The 19,026-nt window shown below is 35.4% G+C and overlaps 1 protein-coding gene across 30 annotated transcripts in view; it reads left to right on the top strand.

Annotated features, from left to right (window-relative positions):
* The window catches only part of LOC129243435 (uncharacterized), a 53,840-nt gene that overhangs the window by 20,102 nt on the left and 14,712 nt on the right, over window positions 1-19,026 (top strand). For 9 of the 30 annotated variants that reach the window (XR_008582309.1, XR_008582308.1, XR_008582307.1 and 6 more), the window contains 2 exons: window positions 18,425-18,768; window positions 18,843-19,010. Coding sequence is in view for 25 of the 30 variants with exons in the window: in XM_054880443.1 (XP_054736418.1) it covers window positions 18,472-18,768; window positions 18,843-19,010 (465 nt within the window). In the remaining 5 variants the exon portion in view is untranslated. Of the gene's footprint in view, window positions 1-16,440; window positions 16,472-16,523; window positions 16,934-17,004; window positions 17,231-18,424; window positions 18,769-18,842; window positions 19,011-19,026 lie in introns of those variants that run through there. The other 21 variants (XR_008582306.1, XM_054880463.1, XM_054880462.1 and 18 more) reach the window with 10 other exon arrangements.

Genomic DNA, 19,026 nt, shown 5'->3' with positions numbered 1-19,026 from the left:
AATAAACAACTGGACGTTAAATCAAGGGGGAAGGATGAGAGGAGATTAATAATATTTGAGGTTTTCAGAAATCAGTGATGTGCCCTTGTCGCTTGATTGATCATCTCGTGTCGGCGATTAAGCTGGGGTGGAGATAATAAGAGCGCTGCTCAGGCTGTCACAGCTGAGATTTTGGTTTTTGTATTTATTAATAATATTTAAATAAGCTGTGCTTGCATTCGTTGCTGTAGCGCTAAGTATACCACTGTGGGCAAAAAGTAAGGTGAATTTATTTGTCAAACTTCGTGGGATTAAAATTTCGCTCTAGTTATTTTTTTCATGAGTTGGCAGCATTGTTAATAACATCTGGGCCAATTTTCATGTGAACGTCTTTATCAGTAATACATTTACGCTTGTGTTTACCAAACGACCAAGAGTGCATTTTTCGATTTTTACAATGTCTGATTTGATTGAGCAGAGAAGAGCCATCAAATTTTGTTTGCGGAATGAAATTTCGGCTGCGGAAACGTTTAGCATGTTGCAGAAGGCATTTGTTGATTCAACCATGTCGCAGAAAAATGTTTATAAGTGGTACAAAGACTTCAAAGAGGGTCGAGAACGTGTTGATGACTTGGAGCGCTCCGGACGACCATCGACGTCAACAGATGACCAACACGTCAATAAAGTGAAGGAGTTAGTGCTCAAAAATCGTCGGTTGACTGTTAAAGACCTGACTGATATGATCGGAATATCAGAAGGATCTGTGAAAACCATTTTGAAAGACCATTTGGGCCTACGAAAAGTCAAATCTCGTTTGGTACCGAAAACTCTCAATTTCTTGGAAAAAAGTCGTCGCGTAGATGTGTGTGAAACAATGCTTTCAGACTATCAGGACAAGCTCAAATGCATCATTACGGGAGATGAGACTTGGATTTATGCTTACGACCCTGAAACAACCGACCAATCAAGCGAATATCGTGCTAAAGGCGAGGCCAGACCGAAAAGAGCACGTCAAAGTCGTTCAAAAATAAAGGTCATGATGACAGTTTTTTTCGATTTTCGTGGTGTGGTGCACTATGAATTCCTTCCACCTGGCCAAACTGTTAATAAGGAATATTATTTGAGCGTTATGCGTCGTTTACGTGAAGCAATTCGTCTAAAAAGACCAGAATTATGGGCCAACAACTCTTAGTTTTTGCATCACGATAATGCACCGTCTCATACTGCATTCGTTTTTCGTGACCATTTCGCCAAAAATTCCACGCATATCGTTCCGCAAGCACCGTATTCGCCTGATTTTACTCCATGTGACTTCTGGCTATTCCCAAAACTCAAGAGACCACTCCGCGGAACGCATTTCGAGTCGATTGAGGAGATAAAAGCTGAATCGAAAAAGATGCTGATAGCGATACCGGAAATGGACTATTTGGCATGTTTCGGGGATTGGAAAAATCGTTGGCATAAGTGTATTTCATCGAGAGGGGATTATTTTGAAGAGGATGAAATTGATTTACAAGAATAAATAAAGATTTTTTCATTTTACAACCAAATTCACCTTACTTTTTGTCCACAGTTAATAAAATTTATTAGCATTTTGTTTAGCTATTTCTAATTTATTGAACCAACAACAATGTTTGCTTTGTTTTCCTTTGTGCTGCAAATGGATTTCGTTTCAATGAAAGTCTTAATAGGGCGAAACATACTATATTTTTTGCATACATATTCGTATAATATACATATATACATACAAGTATTTTCATGCATACCTGCATAAGCATGGTTAGCTGAGCTGGACTAGCACACGCCATAGTTCGTTAACTTTGTCGCCAGCAGTTTCGAATTTCTACTGCTTCCATTTTTTATGAATATCATTTATAAATTTTTAGATATTTTCAATTAAAATATGTCGTTATCACTTATGTTGGTACTATTATTATTATAATTAGCTTTTATTATTTCTACATTAAACTGTTAAATATTCATCGAACTGAGCCCAAAAAGGTCGGATTTACACCATTTTTTCATCACCAACTCATATTCTGCTGGCGACCCACTAAACGATCCAACTTGGCCGGGTGTATGAATATGCACTCGGCTATTTTTTGTAACTGCACCCGCGCCAAAACCAATGCATTCAAGAATTTGCACTATGAGCATAGTACAAACCCATTCTAAGAGGGTAAAATGGATGGGTAAAATATTTGCTGGTTTTATTGCAATCTCATGGAGTTGCGTATTTTCGAATGTAAAAATATATAATCAAGTAAAAACACATGGAATAGGTTTCTCTCATGCAAAGGAAACTACGGTATTTGTCTTATTGGAAGGAATAAAGAAAAGCAAATAATCGACTGAAAAGTCAAACTGAGAAGAAAAAACCTATGATGAGACACATGCAAGCAATATATAGTATATATATGGTATGCGGCCGCCATAGCCGAATGGGTTGGTGCGTGACTACCATTCGGAATTCAGAGAGAATGCCGGTTCGAATCTCGGTGAAACACCAAAATTAAGAAAAATATTTTTCTAATAGCGGTCGTCCCTCGGCAGGCAATGGCAAACCTCCGAGTGTATTTCTGCCATGAAAAAGCTCCTCATAAAAAATATTTGCCGTTCGGAGTCGGCTTGAAACTGTAGGCCCCTCCGTTTGTGGAACAACATCAGCAGAAGTGGAGCAATAAAATTGAGTTTAAGATATACAGATATGTTTTGATTCTATCCGAAAATTTTCGCATAATTTTTTTCAAAATTTCTCTTTTATTTAGTTTAAGTTATCGTATGACCATCTAAAATAGTTAAATTTAATTAAACAGCGCGGTCTAAAGCAGTTGGAAAAAAATAACTGCATTGTTCCAGCTTTGCTCGACCATAGTAACGGATGAATTTTTAATCTCATTTGACATTTTCGTTAATATGCGGTGATTTTTTTTTTGCAAAACGTGTTAATTTCCCAATGCAAATAATATCAAAAGGATCGGAGTCAGCAAAGGAGGCAGACCAAAAAAAATTACCATGCGCGATGCTAGACATATTGGTATGCTTCTAAATGCAAACAAATTGTCTCCACCGAAGGAAGGGTTATCTCTTTTGCACCAAAAAGTAAGCGTGTGGACTTTACGACGGGCCTTAAGGCAAGCAGGATACAAAGCAAAAGAGAAACAAAAGAAGCCTGCTTTATCAGCTAAAAACATTTCTGCTAGAAAAGCCTTTTTAAGACGTCAAGAGCATTGGACAGTTGATGACTGGAAAAGAGTACGGACAAATTATTTTAATTTATAGGAGCTTTCTAATTTCTCATCTTTTTTTTAAGGTAATTTGGTCCGATGAGACTAAAATTAACCGTTTCCAGTCTGACGGAAGGTCCTGGTATTGGACAAATTCCAATGGACCACTTCAAGCCAAGTTAATCAAACGATTAAATTTGGAGGTGGTTGTTTGATGGTTTGGGGATGCATTACTCCCTTTGGAGTTGGTCCCATTGTGAAAATCGACGGTAAAATGAACACGGACCAATACTTAAGAATTTTGCAAACGAATTTGCCGGTTGCTGTCGATATGCTACGTATGCAGGAGAAGCGTGTTATTTTTCAACAGGACAATGATCCAAAACATTCGTCAAAAGTAGTGCAAAATTGGTTGAGATCCCAAGCTTTTCAGACATTGGAGTGGCCGCCGCAAAGTCCAGACATGAATCCAATTGAAAACTTCTGGAGTTTTTTGAAGCGTCAGTTGCCAAATTACGCAAACCCACCCAAAGGCATTCAAGAGCTTTGGGAGCGGATACAGGAGGAGTGGTTCGCGATTCCACCAAACTATATACAGAACTTGTATGAAAGCATGCCTCGTCGACTCCAGAACCTAAAAAAATCGAGAGGGTTGTGGACAAAATACTAAAACTTGTGGAGCATCTAGAAGTTTTCATCCAGTGCAAAACTGGAACAATCCAGTTAATTCCATATTCAAGCGATTTTTTTATTTTCATCTGTATACTTTACTCTTTTTATGTGAATTTATGACAAGAAATATATTAAAAAACCGAAATATAAAATTAAATTTGAAAAAAGTTAGTTAATAAAAACAATATACTACTTCGAAAAGAATTGTTTAATTTATTGTTCAACTTTTGCTCTTCAGTGTATATATATAAAAATTATTATATATATATATATATATGGTATGCACTAATATTAGACTAGTCCGGACCAGTTGATTCAAATCCCGGAATCGTTGAATATAATTTTTTCGATCAATTTTTCATGCAATTTAGTAGTCAAATTTTCATCACAGGGAGGGAGTATTCTTTTTAAAGACAAAAGAAAACTTTATTTGCCACATTGGTTGAGCTTTAAGCATTTGCAATACCTTTTTTATAAAACAACTGAGTTTATGTTTTTAGAATGTGAAAAAATAACAGCCAAACATTAGCGACACACGCAGCATTAAGGGCTGTTCTTCTAGCAGGTCACAAACTTTATTTTATAGAAAGTCGTATGATAGTCAGTGGCTCTGATTAAGGAAATTGCCACTTTTCTAATGGTGCTGATAGAGGCTAGAGCGCGATGTGAATACCCCTTTTTTATTTATTTAATATTTTACGCTTCTACAACAGCAACAAATCATATTCTCTCTATAATATTTAAAAAAATTTTTTTTGCGTTTGTGAAATTTCAGACGCTAACATCCCTTCCACAACAAAAATGTATCAATACCAGTGTCTTGAAAAATCTTTGCGTTGTTGAGTTAAGGGGGCGTCCATAAATTACGTGAGGTGTTTTTTTTTATTTTCTGACCCTCCCTCCCCCCCTGGTGAGATGTCGTGAGATTTTATTCAACCCCCTCCCCCATCCCCCAATCTCACGTGAGATTTTTCAAAATGTGGGTTTCTTATGTAAACGCGTTGGATTGTTATTGTAAAAAGAAAAAAATTATTTACGACTATTTAAGACTAGTAATCAATATTGCTGAGAGTTATTATATAAGTGTAATAAAAATTTAACAATAGAAGACTTAAATCGTAACTACTGCGATTAAAAAAAATATCTACTCTAATTCAGTCCATGGAGAATCATGCGCGGTTTCAAGAGAGACGATTGGGACCAACATGTCCATATGATTTTCAGTAAAATCATCTGCTCCTTCAACTTCGTTCTGATCTAGCCACTGTAAGCCGTTGACGCTTGCGCACAGTAACTCATTAGCTCGTCTTGTGACAATCCGTGAGGGTCGCACTTTGCGGAACATACGCGCTTGCTTAGCTGGTCATGTTCTTTAAAGTCCGAAATTGTCAAACGTCCATCAACCTGAGTGATAGGGTATTGAGGTGGCAGAAAACGGTCGTGAAGAATCATATGCAGATCACTCCGGCGTGCGCTGCAGCACTTAGGTCAAGCTCCATATGCAGCTTAGCAATCTGTTTCTTCATAGTATCTTGTGCTGGAGTGGGACGTACGTTAGATGGTGTAGTGTTCGACATAGCTTAATCCACATCATCGCTGATCACAAGAAGCTGATTTTGAATTATGTGAAAACAGTAAAGGAAATGACCGCGCTAATATTTTGTAGTTATGATTTTAGCATATTTTATCAAGAATTTCACTGTTTCAGTTTTTTTTATGCTATTAAATGTAACAATAAACTTTATATAAAAAAAGTATTTTCTTAAAAACATATATATTAAACCTACCTTTTGAAGGAATGCTAAAGTATACCAAACTTTTCTCTCAGTGGATTCCCTGAGAAGCCGTTCAATCTTATGTTTAATGTGATGTATTAACTCTTTTTTCTTCGGGAATTTTTGCTTTGCAGTATTCCATAATTTTATCACATCGTCGTGGCAGGACTTCTTCGCCTTATAGACGTATCTTTTGACGTATGCGTTATAAAAATCTGGATAACTCATTTTAAATTAGTAAGAGCATGAACTGAGTCGAGTAAAACATTTACAATAATAAACAAAGAAGGTTGGAACCTGTCCGTGTGTCGCTGCCACTCAGCTCGTACGCTCTTGTTCATTGAGTCGCGCGTTCGGCTGATAGTGGCGCGAAAACAAACGACGGGCTACACTGTACTGTAAATTCAGATTAAATTGAGCTATTTGGTATAAAACAAATATGATGGTTTGACAGTAGTAATGTACATATAACGTCGAAGTATGAATGAAATTATTTTCTTTCGAACGAATTAGTGAATGATCTTAATCATACTACGATTACGCTTAAGATCAATCTGGATAATGGACCAAAATAGTATAATTTTTTTTGTTTCAATCAGAAAAAAAATTGCGTGATATTTGCCGAGACCCCCCCTCTCTCCAACGTGAGATTAGATGAGATTTGACTCGACCCCCTCCCCCCCTTAAACATCTCACGTAATTTATGGACGCCCCCTAATGTAAAATAAACGTCGGTGCCTGGCTTGAGCTTTGTCACTTTTAGCTATTGCACTGTTTTTATGCGTGTTTATGCCGTTATTTTGCATTATTTTCACGCAAATATAATTTTCTCTTCGCAAGCAATTATTTTGATACACTTAGTGGCTGCCATTATTATACTGAAACTTATCCATTCTTTTTGTTTTTTGTGCTTTGTTGCACATGCACATACACATACATATACTTTTTATACTCGTATGCACATTTGTGTGTATGAATAAACTGCAAAGTTCAGCGCACTTTTGAATTTTCATTCGCTAACTTTTTTCCATCCGAAGTGTTCAGGGCCTCACTCGCATAAATAACAGAGCTCTGCATTGCTAAATAATTTTGTGGCACTGATCCCCCATTCTACTCGACTGGTGTTTTTTCATTACCTTAACAATGTAATCATTTTGTGTAGCCGTATTGGGGAGACCCGCATTGATAGACATTTGGCACTTGGCATTTCTGGCTGCTTCAGATAGGTTTTGTTAGGTATTCAGTTACATTTGGTTTGTTGGCCAATGGGTTGAGTGGTTGGTTGGTGGTGACGAATTCAATGTGGTCACACATACACTTTCACATTTTTTTTTATTACGCAAATAAAGTAAAAAAGTTAATACAGCAAAGAGTTATGATTCAAAAGCAAAAAAAAAAAATTAATAATAACTGGTTGCTGCTTTCTAAAGTGAAACTAAATTACTAAGAGAGTGTTCTCGCTCCCTTATGCCCTCCATTCTATTAAATTGTCACTTAAAAGGACTGAAAATAAAATTTTATTATACCAAATAAAGAATCTACTAACTTTTACCACGAAAACAATTTCACTATAATTGTAAGAAATGCAGAAAGTAGCTTTGAAGTTAGTATTTTTTTCTTTCTACTCGCAAAAGCACAATTGTAGTCTGTTTTGTGTGACACAGTTTCGAAAAAATTTAATACGAGTGTGTGGCTTAAATAACACTCATTCGTGGATTTGTGTGTGCGTGTGTGTATGCCTGGTTTTGAATTAAATATTTGCTTTCTTTGTGGCTTTCATGAATGATGCAACAAGTTGCTTGCCTAATATTGCTGTGAACTCTCAGCTGCTAACGCTTGCTGCTGTTTGCTGTGGTTTTGTTCTTCTCAACCGCACACGATTTTTCCTCATTGGCAGAGTAGTTTGAGTCAGATGAGTGATAAATGGCTCTTGCGATTTATTTGTTGTGAAAAGAAAAAAATAAAATATATTTTTGTTTGTTGCACGTTTATGTAAAAAATACGAAAAGCATTTGTTGCAAATTTTTTATACTCGTGCTCTCTTATTATACCTCATATGTGTGTATTCACATAGGTGTAAATTAGTGTATGTGTAGGTATAATAACTGTCCACGCGTCTCACTATTTGCACGTTCCCTATAAATATTTTTGTTGCGATGACGTAATTTGGGTGTGCTCGCCTCTACGTTTCTGCACAGTGCGGTCGTTAGCGTCCCTGTGCGTGTGTGAGGGCGCGCAGATTTGGGAGATCTCGACCGCCGTGAAAGCAATTAAAATTAAAAATAAAAGTACGTTCTTAAGCTCTGCTCTACAAAATTATATGTTCATATGTATGCACATACATATATACATATATAAATAGTTATAATTAAGTTAATTTTGCCCATTTGCTGCTGGGTGTGACCCAAAAGCACAGCGCACAAAACTCAAGTCCAACTTTGAGTGTCATAAAATGTGCTAATTTAATTTTTTGATTGGCCTTTGTACGCAAAATGTGCTCACTCTGCCACATCAAGTCGTTTAACGGCGCCACTCCTTTTTCTTCTTTAAGGTCAAATTGCTGAATAGATGTGTGCTTATACATATAAAGCGCTTATGTAATTACGTTTAATCGTTTATTTTTAAGCAAGTAAGGTAAGTCCTTAAAGTAACTCAGTGCTTCCGTGACTATGTCTAGGCTTTTGTCACAAAACCAATACCAGCACTGTCTAACAAGTACCTTCTCTAATCAACATCTGAGTCTATTTCCTAGAGGCTTACCTATCGACACTTGCGTGAGTCACTGCAGAAGCATTTTTTATAAATTATGGTTGCCCCTACGCGTACTCTACTGATGATATGCTTCTTTTGGGGTAATAGTTTGATTTCTCTCATGATGACTAGTCAATGTCTATGTCTATTTCGATTTTATTTTAGGCTTAAAAGAAGTACATATTGGATGAACTCCTCCGATTATAAATAGTCTGTGTTGTGAGCTCGTCTTTTTTATACAACATTTCCAGCTGGTACAATTTATTTACAAATTCATGTAAATATTGACACTTATATATATACTTACTTACATATACACACGTATGCACTTAAATATTTTCTTGCCTGCCGCTTGCTTTTGCCAATTATTTTGTGCATTTTCTTTTTTAATTTTTTTGAGTGTTATTTTTCATTTGCTTATTTGTGTCGAAAAGTCTCAAGCCAACGAACTTGGTCAACACAAATGCATATACATGTGTACAAATGTTGTATAACCATGTGTAAGTGCGGCTCTTACTTTTCTTTTGGCCAATTTAAATGAATTGTCCTCCGCCATCACCGCCATAGCCAATTGTTTTACCTTTGAATAGATTGTTGTTTATTTTATGTATTGTTATTGCTTCTGTCGTTCGTCTTCTTGTTATGCTTTCTAGTCTCAGCACTGGCGATATATGTATGTGTGTACATATGTATTGTTGGGAATTGTTATTCTTGGCTATGTTGCAAAGATTCCCAACGCTTTGTTGCTGGACGCAGCGGTGGCATGGACACATTTACATTTCTGTATGTATTAGCGTAACTAAATTTAATAACAACGATGGGAACAGCTTAGGGGGCAAGGCACAGTTTTACTAACGAATTTCCACAACTCAAAGTTCTGGTCATTATTTTATTCAAATCTTCTTTTTACTACATATTCGCTTCTATTAAATAGTGTTGTTTTTGATGTTGTTCCCATTTTACGTCAGCCTAACTTGATTTTAAACGTCGACCAAAGGTCATTAATCTTTACACAACGCGAATTTCTTAAGATTTCAAGTAAAACAATGAAACCTTTGAGCTTTGGATGGAATAATGAAAACCGAAGAGTAGCCTTAGATATAGTACTGTGAGAAAGTGTAGAGGCGCTGAAATAAGTAAGAACGTCATGATCTTCGACTGGCATTAATAGTAAAAGTCGTTTTCGCTTCGAATCTTTTTTACCAATCTTAAAAACAGACAATAATTTGGAAAAACAAGAAACATGTGTGGACTAAATATTCGAACGAAGATAAATGGATATGGTCAGGGCCGTGGAGAGAGTATTGGGGCCCGGGGGAAACTTGAGATGCGGGTCCCTTAAAATTTTTTTTATTTATCAAAATGCGTATTATGTTATAAAACATATAACATTTAAACATTGAAAAACTCATTGATAAAATTTTTGATAGAATTAATTATGAAATATTGATTAAAATGAATTTTAGAAAACTCTTCAGCAGATCTGAAATAAAAAACGCAGCTGAAAAAAGTTAAAATTTTTTATTCATTTTGTGAGCCTTACAAATATTATATTTGAAAATGACTGCCACGATGCTTAGAATTTTGCTTTTATTGCTTTAGCTGAGGCAAAACTCTTATAATATCATCGAAGTCGAGTTTCCTTGCTAACTCAAATTCCAAATACAAAGTTGCCAATCCTGTTACTCGACTCTGAGTTGAACAAGAACGATGGTAGTTATTTACAATATTTTTTCAAGCACGAAATTTCTTGGAATTACCCTCGAGTCCAGGCCCCTCTGAAAACTCCGGGCCCGGGGAAAAAAGTACCCGTATGAGTATGAGTTTTAGTGTTGTTTATATTTTAATTCAATATTCCAAATTGCTAGAGCTTTGTAGATATACAAATTTTTAATGAACCGCACCGCAACTTGGCGTTAGTAATTTGAAAATTAATTTCCTGCTGCGCGCCGGATATTCGTGGGCCGCAAAAAAATTGACATCTGGAAAAGGAACTAACGTCATTGTGATGACATCAGATAGCATCACTTTAATAGTTGCTTCAACACCGGCATAGGTACCAACTCATCATAAAGAGTTGACACCCACTGTGCTGGTTTGCTATTGTACAGACGGCGATCTACGTGCAACTGTGTGTATGACTAACGGCACTCAAGCTGAAAAAAAGCAACAGCAACAATTTGAGTCATGCCTAACTCAAACAACAAAAAAACTGCTCAAATCGTTTAGATCTCTTGAAATGGTTGAAAACGTGCTTCATGCTGATTTGCATTCATATACATGTGTGCATGCTTATTTACTGGTTTATTTATATATGTATACACAAATGTGAATGCATTTAGGCAAAGGTCATATAAATTTGTGAATCCATTTTGCAATCGTTGTCACTATCGGCCAATAATTAGCCATTTTTTCCAAGTGCGTTAGCCGATTGTTTTGTTGGCTCCTGTTAATCTTAATTGCATGTAAGTATGGTCATACACAGACATATCTACAAGTAAAAAGTTTAATACGTGTAACTCATATTTTTGCACATCAACTAGTGACGAGGGTCGTTTGAAAAGTCCGTTAAAACAAAAAGAGGTCTGTAAAGTCGGTTTACTGACGATAGTTTAACGTGACAACTTCATAAGAAAATATTGATGGAATGGTTACAATTTTCAAAACAAAATTTTAATTTTATTTGTTTGATAGATATAGAGGAGGAAGTAAATGGAATTGCAATGGAATAGGTCAAGTTACATTTACACAAACGTGAAAAATGACGAAACATTTATCAAATTCATGAAAGATATCTTCAATTTCGATTGTGCATCAGACGTTAATAAGTCAACGACACTAAGAGGCACCATCATCGATTTGCCTTCTTCAAGACACTTTACACTCGAAACACTCCCTTTAATTTCCTACTTTTCCTATCATCGTCCTATTCTCAACAGAGAAATGGTTCATTACCATGCACACAGGAAGAAGGCATATACAAATACAAATATGTGAATTTATATACAAATGCGCATATACATACATATGCATACATACATATGCTTACTCAAGTAGGACAGAGCTAGATGTCGAACGTTGCCGAACGCGGGGGCCGATTGTGCTCTTTGTCGTTCGTTCCGCGCTCTCGCTTGCAGTTCAAGCACATTAGCTTACATTTGCTTGCGTACGGAATAGATTCGTATATTTGATATGTCCCTATGACTTGTATGCATCTTTACATATAGATTTGTTCTTTTTGAAAATTGCGCGAAATTGTATATGTATATGCATGTTTATATACATATATTAGTATACAACATATCTTATAAGGCATGTGGTAAATATTACCATACATTTTTTCCTTCATATATAATAAAAAAAATAATAATAACATTAAAACAACAGGTATTATTAACAAACTTGGTTTTATTTTAAATTCTTCAAGTAAATGAAATTAGTAATAATCAATAAGAAGGCATATGCAAATACAAATACGTGAATTTATATATGTACATACATATTTCACTTATTTCACTTATTCATTTATTCAGTCTACCAATAATTCTTACAGACTATATTAGACAAATTTTTAATTATTAATTAAAGATTATAAACAATTGTTGCCTAAAATTATATAAACTTAGTCTAAAGTCGAGGCTAGGATAATTATTGCAGAATCGAATGCATCTCACCATCGGTTCATTGAGGGCATAGTTAGTTCTATACCGTTGGTCTACAAATAAACGAACCTGCCTTAAATCATGGTGCTTTGTTTGAAATGTAATTAGACTCTGTAACTCACGACAATTTATATTGCGCATATACATACATATATACGCTCACTTAAGTAGGAGAGAGCAAGATGTCGAACGTTGCCGTTCGTTTGCTTTGTTTGCTTTGTCGTTCGTTCCGCGCTTTCGCTTGCAGTTCATTCAAGGTAACGGCAATGAGCAGGTAACTACAAATGTGCAAGGTAACGGCAATGAGCAAGGTAACGACAAATGAGCACGGTAACGACACATTTTTTCGTGCGTGCAGCCTGTTAAATCGAATTATAAGACGTTATCACGTCAAAAAAATGAAAACTACGTAATTACAATATTTGTGGTAAACACTTTTTATTTTTCGGCTTATTTACTTCGTCCAACGCTGTTCTAGTTTGTTTATCCCTTCCGCATAGTAGGATTTGTCCAAGTCTGAAAAATAGCCAGCCGATTCTGGAGCATAGGAGGATATGAAACGATTTGGAAACCTATTTCCATTGATTTTGCGACCACAACTGCTGAGGCGTGAATTGGTGCATTGTCGTGATGGAAAAGGAAAATCGCTCGACTTCCTCTATTCAAACGAATGCCAAACATAAAGAAATATATCGACCTGTCTGAAACTTGGTGTGTGTTCCTCCAAGAGATGCTACATACTAAATATAACCTCGATACGCCTCAATAGTGCCTTGCCTCTGACTTTACACGGACTTTTCAAATACTTACTTTTTTGCTTCCTACTGTCCCATCTAACAATTCTATACCCATAATACATATTTTTGTTCATATTTTAGATATCACTGCTGTGAGAAATCGATTGAGGCATTCGATTTTGTGCGAATTATTTTGGCTTGAACAATAATGAAAAAAACCCTTCGATATACTGGGATGTATCAATTATCACTTACATTATTATAAACTTTTCAATTTCGAGATATAATTTATTAGAAAAAGCAAAAACAAATCTTTCAAATTCGCATTTGTTTGCTTGCCGGTGTTATCTTTTTTGTTTCTTTTTTTGTTTTTTACATTTTTACGTGGTATTGTTGCTATTTTTGTTGTTGTGTGTTATCTGCAACAAGTGCCAAATTCATTATATCCATTGTTCACTCATTCAATATATATCATGTAAATTGTTTGTTTTACATGAGCCAGGCATTTTGCATTTCACATATAGCAAAGCAAAACAAAAACAATTCAATTGAAATAGTAGACATTCAGCGGAAAGAGACTTTGCAGACTTCATTTTGGCAGCTAGTTGAGTGCTTGCATACATGTACATACAATACACACAAGGGATGCCAATCCCGGGATTCAGGAACTCCCTAGTTTTTTAAATTTCAAAATGCCAGTGCTGGTGTAAATCTAGGGACAGCCATCGCAGAAATCCTCCATTTTGAGGGAAAACAAGCTTTATTTATGACACCTTTTTTTTATTTGGCGAAGAATTGTGTTTCTAGAGTGCGAAAAACTAATAGCTAAAGTAACCGACAGGTCACAGGCTTGCAAGAGGTTGTAATCGGTTTTGATTAAGGAAATCGATATTTTATTATCAGCCTATTAGCTGCAGAAAACTTTTCAATTTCTATCAACCATCTAGCCAGCAGATCTTGAAGTAGAACGGAGCTTGTGATCTGTTAGCAATAAATTAAGGCCAGTCTTGGCCTATGGGCTATGTAAGGCACAAATCACAAGCTAATATATTCACTTTTTACATACTAGTTTTGATTTTTCTCACAAGATGGTATATATAATATTTCTTAATTATATAATGTTTTTGAAACAGTCAAGACCAATATTGATGACGGTTGGCACACCATTAAATTAAAATGTCAAAATAAATACCTTGTAAAATGTCTGCAAATACAAACCAAAGGGACCTTCTTGTGCAATTGAGATTTTTTGAACTTTTCAGTGTCAGTGCTTACTAAATACAAAATGCTCTGGTTTCGAATATCACTAACAATTTATTTAATATATTTGAATTTCAATAATCATTTTGTTACTATTTGGATATGATACAGTTTTGTGACTTTCAGGTTACATTAAGTTTTTGTGGTAGATTTGAGTATATTTAGCATAATTTTTGCTTATTAAGCACTGAAATCAAGCGCCGCCTTCCATATATACTTATGCTAAGTGATCGCGCTGAAATCTTTATTAAATTTTAATTGCGTGACTATAAGACTATCAGGCAAAAACCTTAAGGACGGTACAGCGCTGTAAAAAGCCGGAGTGTAAAGGAGCTCCAAAAGTAAAATGTTCCAAATGGAACGTACATCTATGTTTTACGGCAAATTAAACTGTGTTATGGTATTCCACGCTAGGGATTTATGCACAGAAATGGAAACATTGGAAACGTTTTTACTTCAAAGTTACAAATTGATTTTATTATTATACATATAATAAAGTTGTTTAAACTGTTAAATATATTTTTAATTAGTATATTTGGTTTCTAATAATAGATTTTTAAGTTGTTATCGAAGGAACAGCAGTGCTTCATGAATTTAAAAAAATTACACTCAGACAGCTAAAGTGGTGTAAGGGTCTATATTTAGGAGGTGTCATGTTGACATTTTGGAAAGATGACTTTTCTCTAAGGCTCTGTTGTTTTTTGCTTTAATAAATATATTCAGTCAATACTAAAGACATTATACAAAACAAGACTTAGAAAGTGACGAATAGATGAAGCAAATGAACATACGGCAATTGGCAACGCGGGAATAAAACTGCCTTAAATTACATGTGCTGGTAAATCAGAGCGGCCTAATGGGCCATAGCCATACTCGCTAGCGGCGAATCTTACTCGATAACTTTGTTGTTGCTTTCGCATGCAAATTTTTCGTCAAGTTAATAGAGCATAGAGATAGCAAGCGGGGAAATGGTGAATAGAAGAGGCCTTATATATATTTGACTTTGGTTATGACCTTCTCAAGATATAACGGAGGACGAAGTCACGAATCACAATTATTCAAGTAGAAATATCTTTCTCAGACATTCAAATTCTCACTCCAAAAAAGGTTGAAATTAACCCTTAACTTTCATCTCGGGTCAGCACTTCTCAAAAATGTATGGGAAATGTGTTGTATATTGAGAAAATTATACTGTTACAACAATAACAGCTTCTTCTTTTCTTTCCTATAACATTACTGATTTCACTATAAATGGTTTTTTCAAAAGTCAGTATTAACCTACTGAGCATATCTGTTTGAGACTTCAAGTTATCGATTTGGAAGTTTGCAAACACAGTATACCAAATGCTTGTATATAGTTTCAATTTTAAACTTTTAGAGCGAATACAAATGAATTTATTCTTATTTTATGAATTCTTCCAACTTTTGTTTTTTTACTGCATTTAAAGTAAATTAATGCGCCAGACAAACCAAAAATAGTTCCGCCGAAGTGGCAATCGGATCTATTATATGCAAAAATATAACCTACACTCCACTGCATGTACCGAGTAAATAAAAAAAAAATATATATATATATTTAAACAAAAAATAAACAAATCCTAAAACACCTTAATTATAGATGCGAGAACATTTGCCAATGGCGTGAGCCCAAAGACAGACGTAAAGTTTAGTTGTGCACACAATTACGTCATTTCGAAAATAGTGAGCAGTGAACGATGATGCAGGCAACTATCTGGTAAATTAAAAATTCACACATACATACATGCACACATTAAAATGTATTTTCGAACCAAAAAAGAATGACGTCAAAAGTTTAAAGTGTAAAAGTGCCAATAACGGCTCCGCATCCGACAGATGCAAATGCTCAATAAAACAATACAATTTTAGTACATCTATTGTATGCTATCATATAAACATATACATGCATATACATACAATTATACATTGGCTTATGTACGAAGTGTGAATGACAGATGGCAAACTCTTGAAGCGGTTATTGGGGGGAATCGCATGTATTTGCAGTGTATTTACAAAGCAAGATATGCAGATCCAAAAATATCCGCAATCAAATGGATTTTCCCGATTTTCCAGCAACTAAGTAGCTGCTTTCAATGATTAGTTTTTTTGTTACCATTTTGTTTATCTCTGTGCGCCGACGAGCTTCGGTTGGCCAAGTAAATGTGAGATGCCCGACAAGGTGGCAGCGACTATTGAGCTTCATGCGCAATCGCTGCCGGCTCCCAGTAGCTCTCCTACTTATTGCTGTGCTCTCTCCAACACTTGGCTGCCACCGACTGTTGTGGGATTTTCACAATCTCCTTCGAATTTTCAGTTTAGTTTAATTTCGCTTAGCTTTTTGAACGTTTTGAATTCTGTTTGGTTCAAAACTCTTCGTTAGGTTCGATTCGGTTCGGTTTAGTTTAGTTTTGCGAATTCCTATTTAATTTTGTCTAATAAAATATACAAAAAAATTAAAAAACACTTTTTATATTTATTATATTTAAATAAAAATTTTCCAATCAATCGATTTTGCAGCCAGCGAAAATAGTGCATTTTTAATTTACGCAATAAAAATCTGTACTATTCAACGCGTGTGCTCCAGTTTTTCCCAGAATTCCAAATAAGCAAAAACAACACAAATTCATAAAAATTTCAAATGTGAAAAAATTCATCAGCTATTGCTCTAAAAATAGCCAGTTAAAATCTGTCTGCCTGCTGAAAAAATTGAAAAAAAAGAAAGAAAATTATTTACTCGCACAGCAAGTCTATGCGCTTCGGCCATTCACACGACCACTTTTCGACCACAGTTTTCGGCAAACGAGAGTTTGGCTATTTTCGAAAGTGTGTAAATTTTCAAAGCAAGTGAGCAAGTAAGTGTGTTTGTTTGAGGGTTCCCAAATGTGTTTTGTCAATCACCACCCATCATTGTGAATATCTCAAGTAGGCAAAATTGGAATATAAAAAGTTGGAAACAAATTGTATGGTTATTCGCTGAGATGTAAAATGAAAACAATAAAAATCAATAAAAAACAAATACATACATATGTAATTGAAATTGCAAGGTCATAAACAATTTGTATTGAATTGTGTTTTCTTTGTGCACTGTTCTTAATTTTGATAAATTTATTTCTTCTACTGGAGCAAACATTTTTGCTGCATTCGACACGGTAAATGTTTTCTATTGTCTAAGCCTTATAACACATTGTATATATACACAATATTAATACACTTCTCGCTCTGAAATAATCCCCATTGCAACTAATTTTAAGAGCATTCATATTTTAATACAGATTAATAGATTTCTTAATAAAGTGCTTAATTTGGCCTCAAAGTCGGAACTGCGTGAGAGAACTGCCGCAGTAGAAGCGTCCTATTGATATTTTCAATCTCAAACAAGTTTACCGAAAATCCCGAATACTTTCTAACTGTCCCAAAAGATCAAACAATTGAAAAGGTCTCCCTTCACTCTTTCAAAGAAAGAAAAAGAATTTGTAAATCGTATAAGAATTAGTGAATTTATGAGTTTTGACTTTTTTACCATAAAATGATATTATGGGGATGTAAGAGAAACTTTAGCGGCCACCGTAGCCGAGTGGGTTGGTGCGTGACTGCTATTCGGGATTCGGAGAACATAGGTTCGAATCTCCGTGAAACACCAAAATGAAGAAAAAGTTTTTTCTAATAATGGTCGTCCCTGGGCAGGCAATGGCAAACCTCCGAGTGTATTTCTGCCTTGAAAAAGCTCGTCATAAAAGTATCTACCGTTAGAAGTCGGCTTAAAACTGTACGTCCCTCCATTTGTGAAACAGCATCAAGACGCATGCCACAAATAGCAGTAGGAGCTCGGCCCTGCGCCAATTATATAGTATGTATATGTAAGGGAAATTTCATCTATAGCAGTTTTCTTAGTTTTGCTAGATTTTCAGCTTGTGCTAGGTCTTTATAAAAGTGCCGAATCATAGCTACACATCATAAAATATCAATAATTAAATTTTCCTTCGGGATATGATGACTGTCTATAAAATTATTATAAATTTTAAGGTTTAAGACTTTGCAGAAAGCTCAAAATGATTTTATTACAACTATTAGTAATAATTCGCCTACTAACTGTGAAAGTTTTTAATATTTTTAATTTGTAGATTTTTTAGCAAAAGCTTAAGAATGTATGTAGGTTTCCCAGCAACAAAAAACTCTTTATATCAAGGAGTCAGGTTCGTCCCAGGGATTTTCATGACATATCTAAAACCTTAACTATTTATTAAAAAAGGTTTTTGAAAGTAATTTTACCTTTTTTATACACAAAAATGTTTCTTAAATGCACTTAAGTAATAGTAACCCCACATTTTTCTTTCCATTTCCAGATATGATGCATCAAATTTGCCTCATGCATCTGCCATCTCATTAAAATATGGATTTAGCAGATCAAATCGATGATTATATTTGTTCATTTGAAGGAATTGGTGATTTAACAATGGACTCATTAGCAATGTTCATATTTATTTGGGCCGTATTGGCCCTCTTCATAGTATGGCTGTGTAAATTTTTATACAATAAATATGTGGTAAATAATAATAAAACGCCAACAAGTCAGAGTAACAGTCGGCAAAGCAGTGTGGTGCCCAGTGGGGCCAGCACAACGAAAACTGAAGCGAGCAAGCGACTATCCGAACCGAGAGAAGTAATGGCAAGCAAAGCAGATTTTAAGGTGAGACAAACCGGTCAGAAAATTGTTAGGAGTGGCTTATTTTTTATTTTTTTATTTATTTTTAATGCAATTAGGACTTAGCTGCTAAACCTACTGGTGCACGTGGTCGCACACCAGTTGGCGGTGCTGTAGGTGGTGTTGTGGGACCCCGACGACGCATGGTGCGGCAGGGCTCAACCGGCCCAGAGAGCCGTAAAAAACGCTATGTGCCGCCACCGTCCAATGTTGTTGGACCTGAAACAGTGAGTAGCGAGAGTT

Source organism: Anastrepha obliqua, chromosome 4 (assembly GCF_027943255.1).
Source record: "Anastrepha obliqua isolate idAnaObli1 chromosome 4, idAnaObli1_1.0, whole genome shotgun sequence".
Classification (NCBI taxonomy): domain Eukaryota; kingdom Metazoa; phylum Arthropoda; class Insecta; order Diptera; family Tephritidae; genus Anastrepha; species Anastrepha obliqua.
Note: the sequence above shows the minus strand (reverse complement) of the source record. Positions and strands in the feature narration are given on the sequence as shown.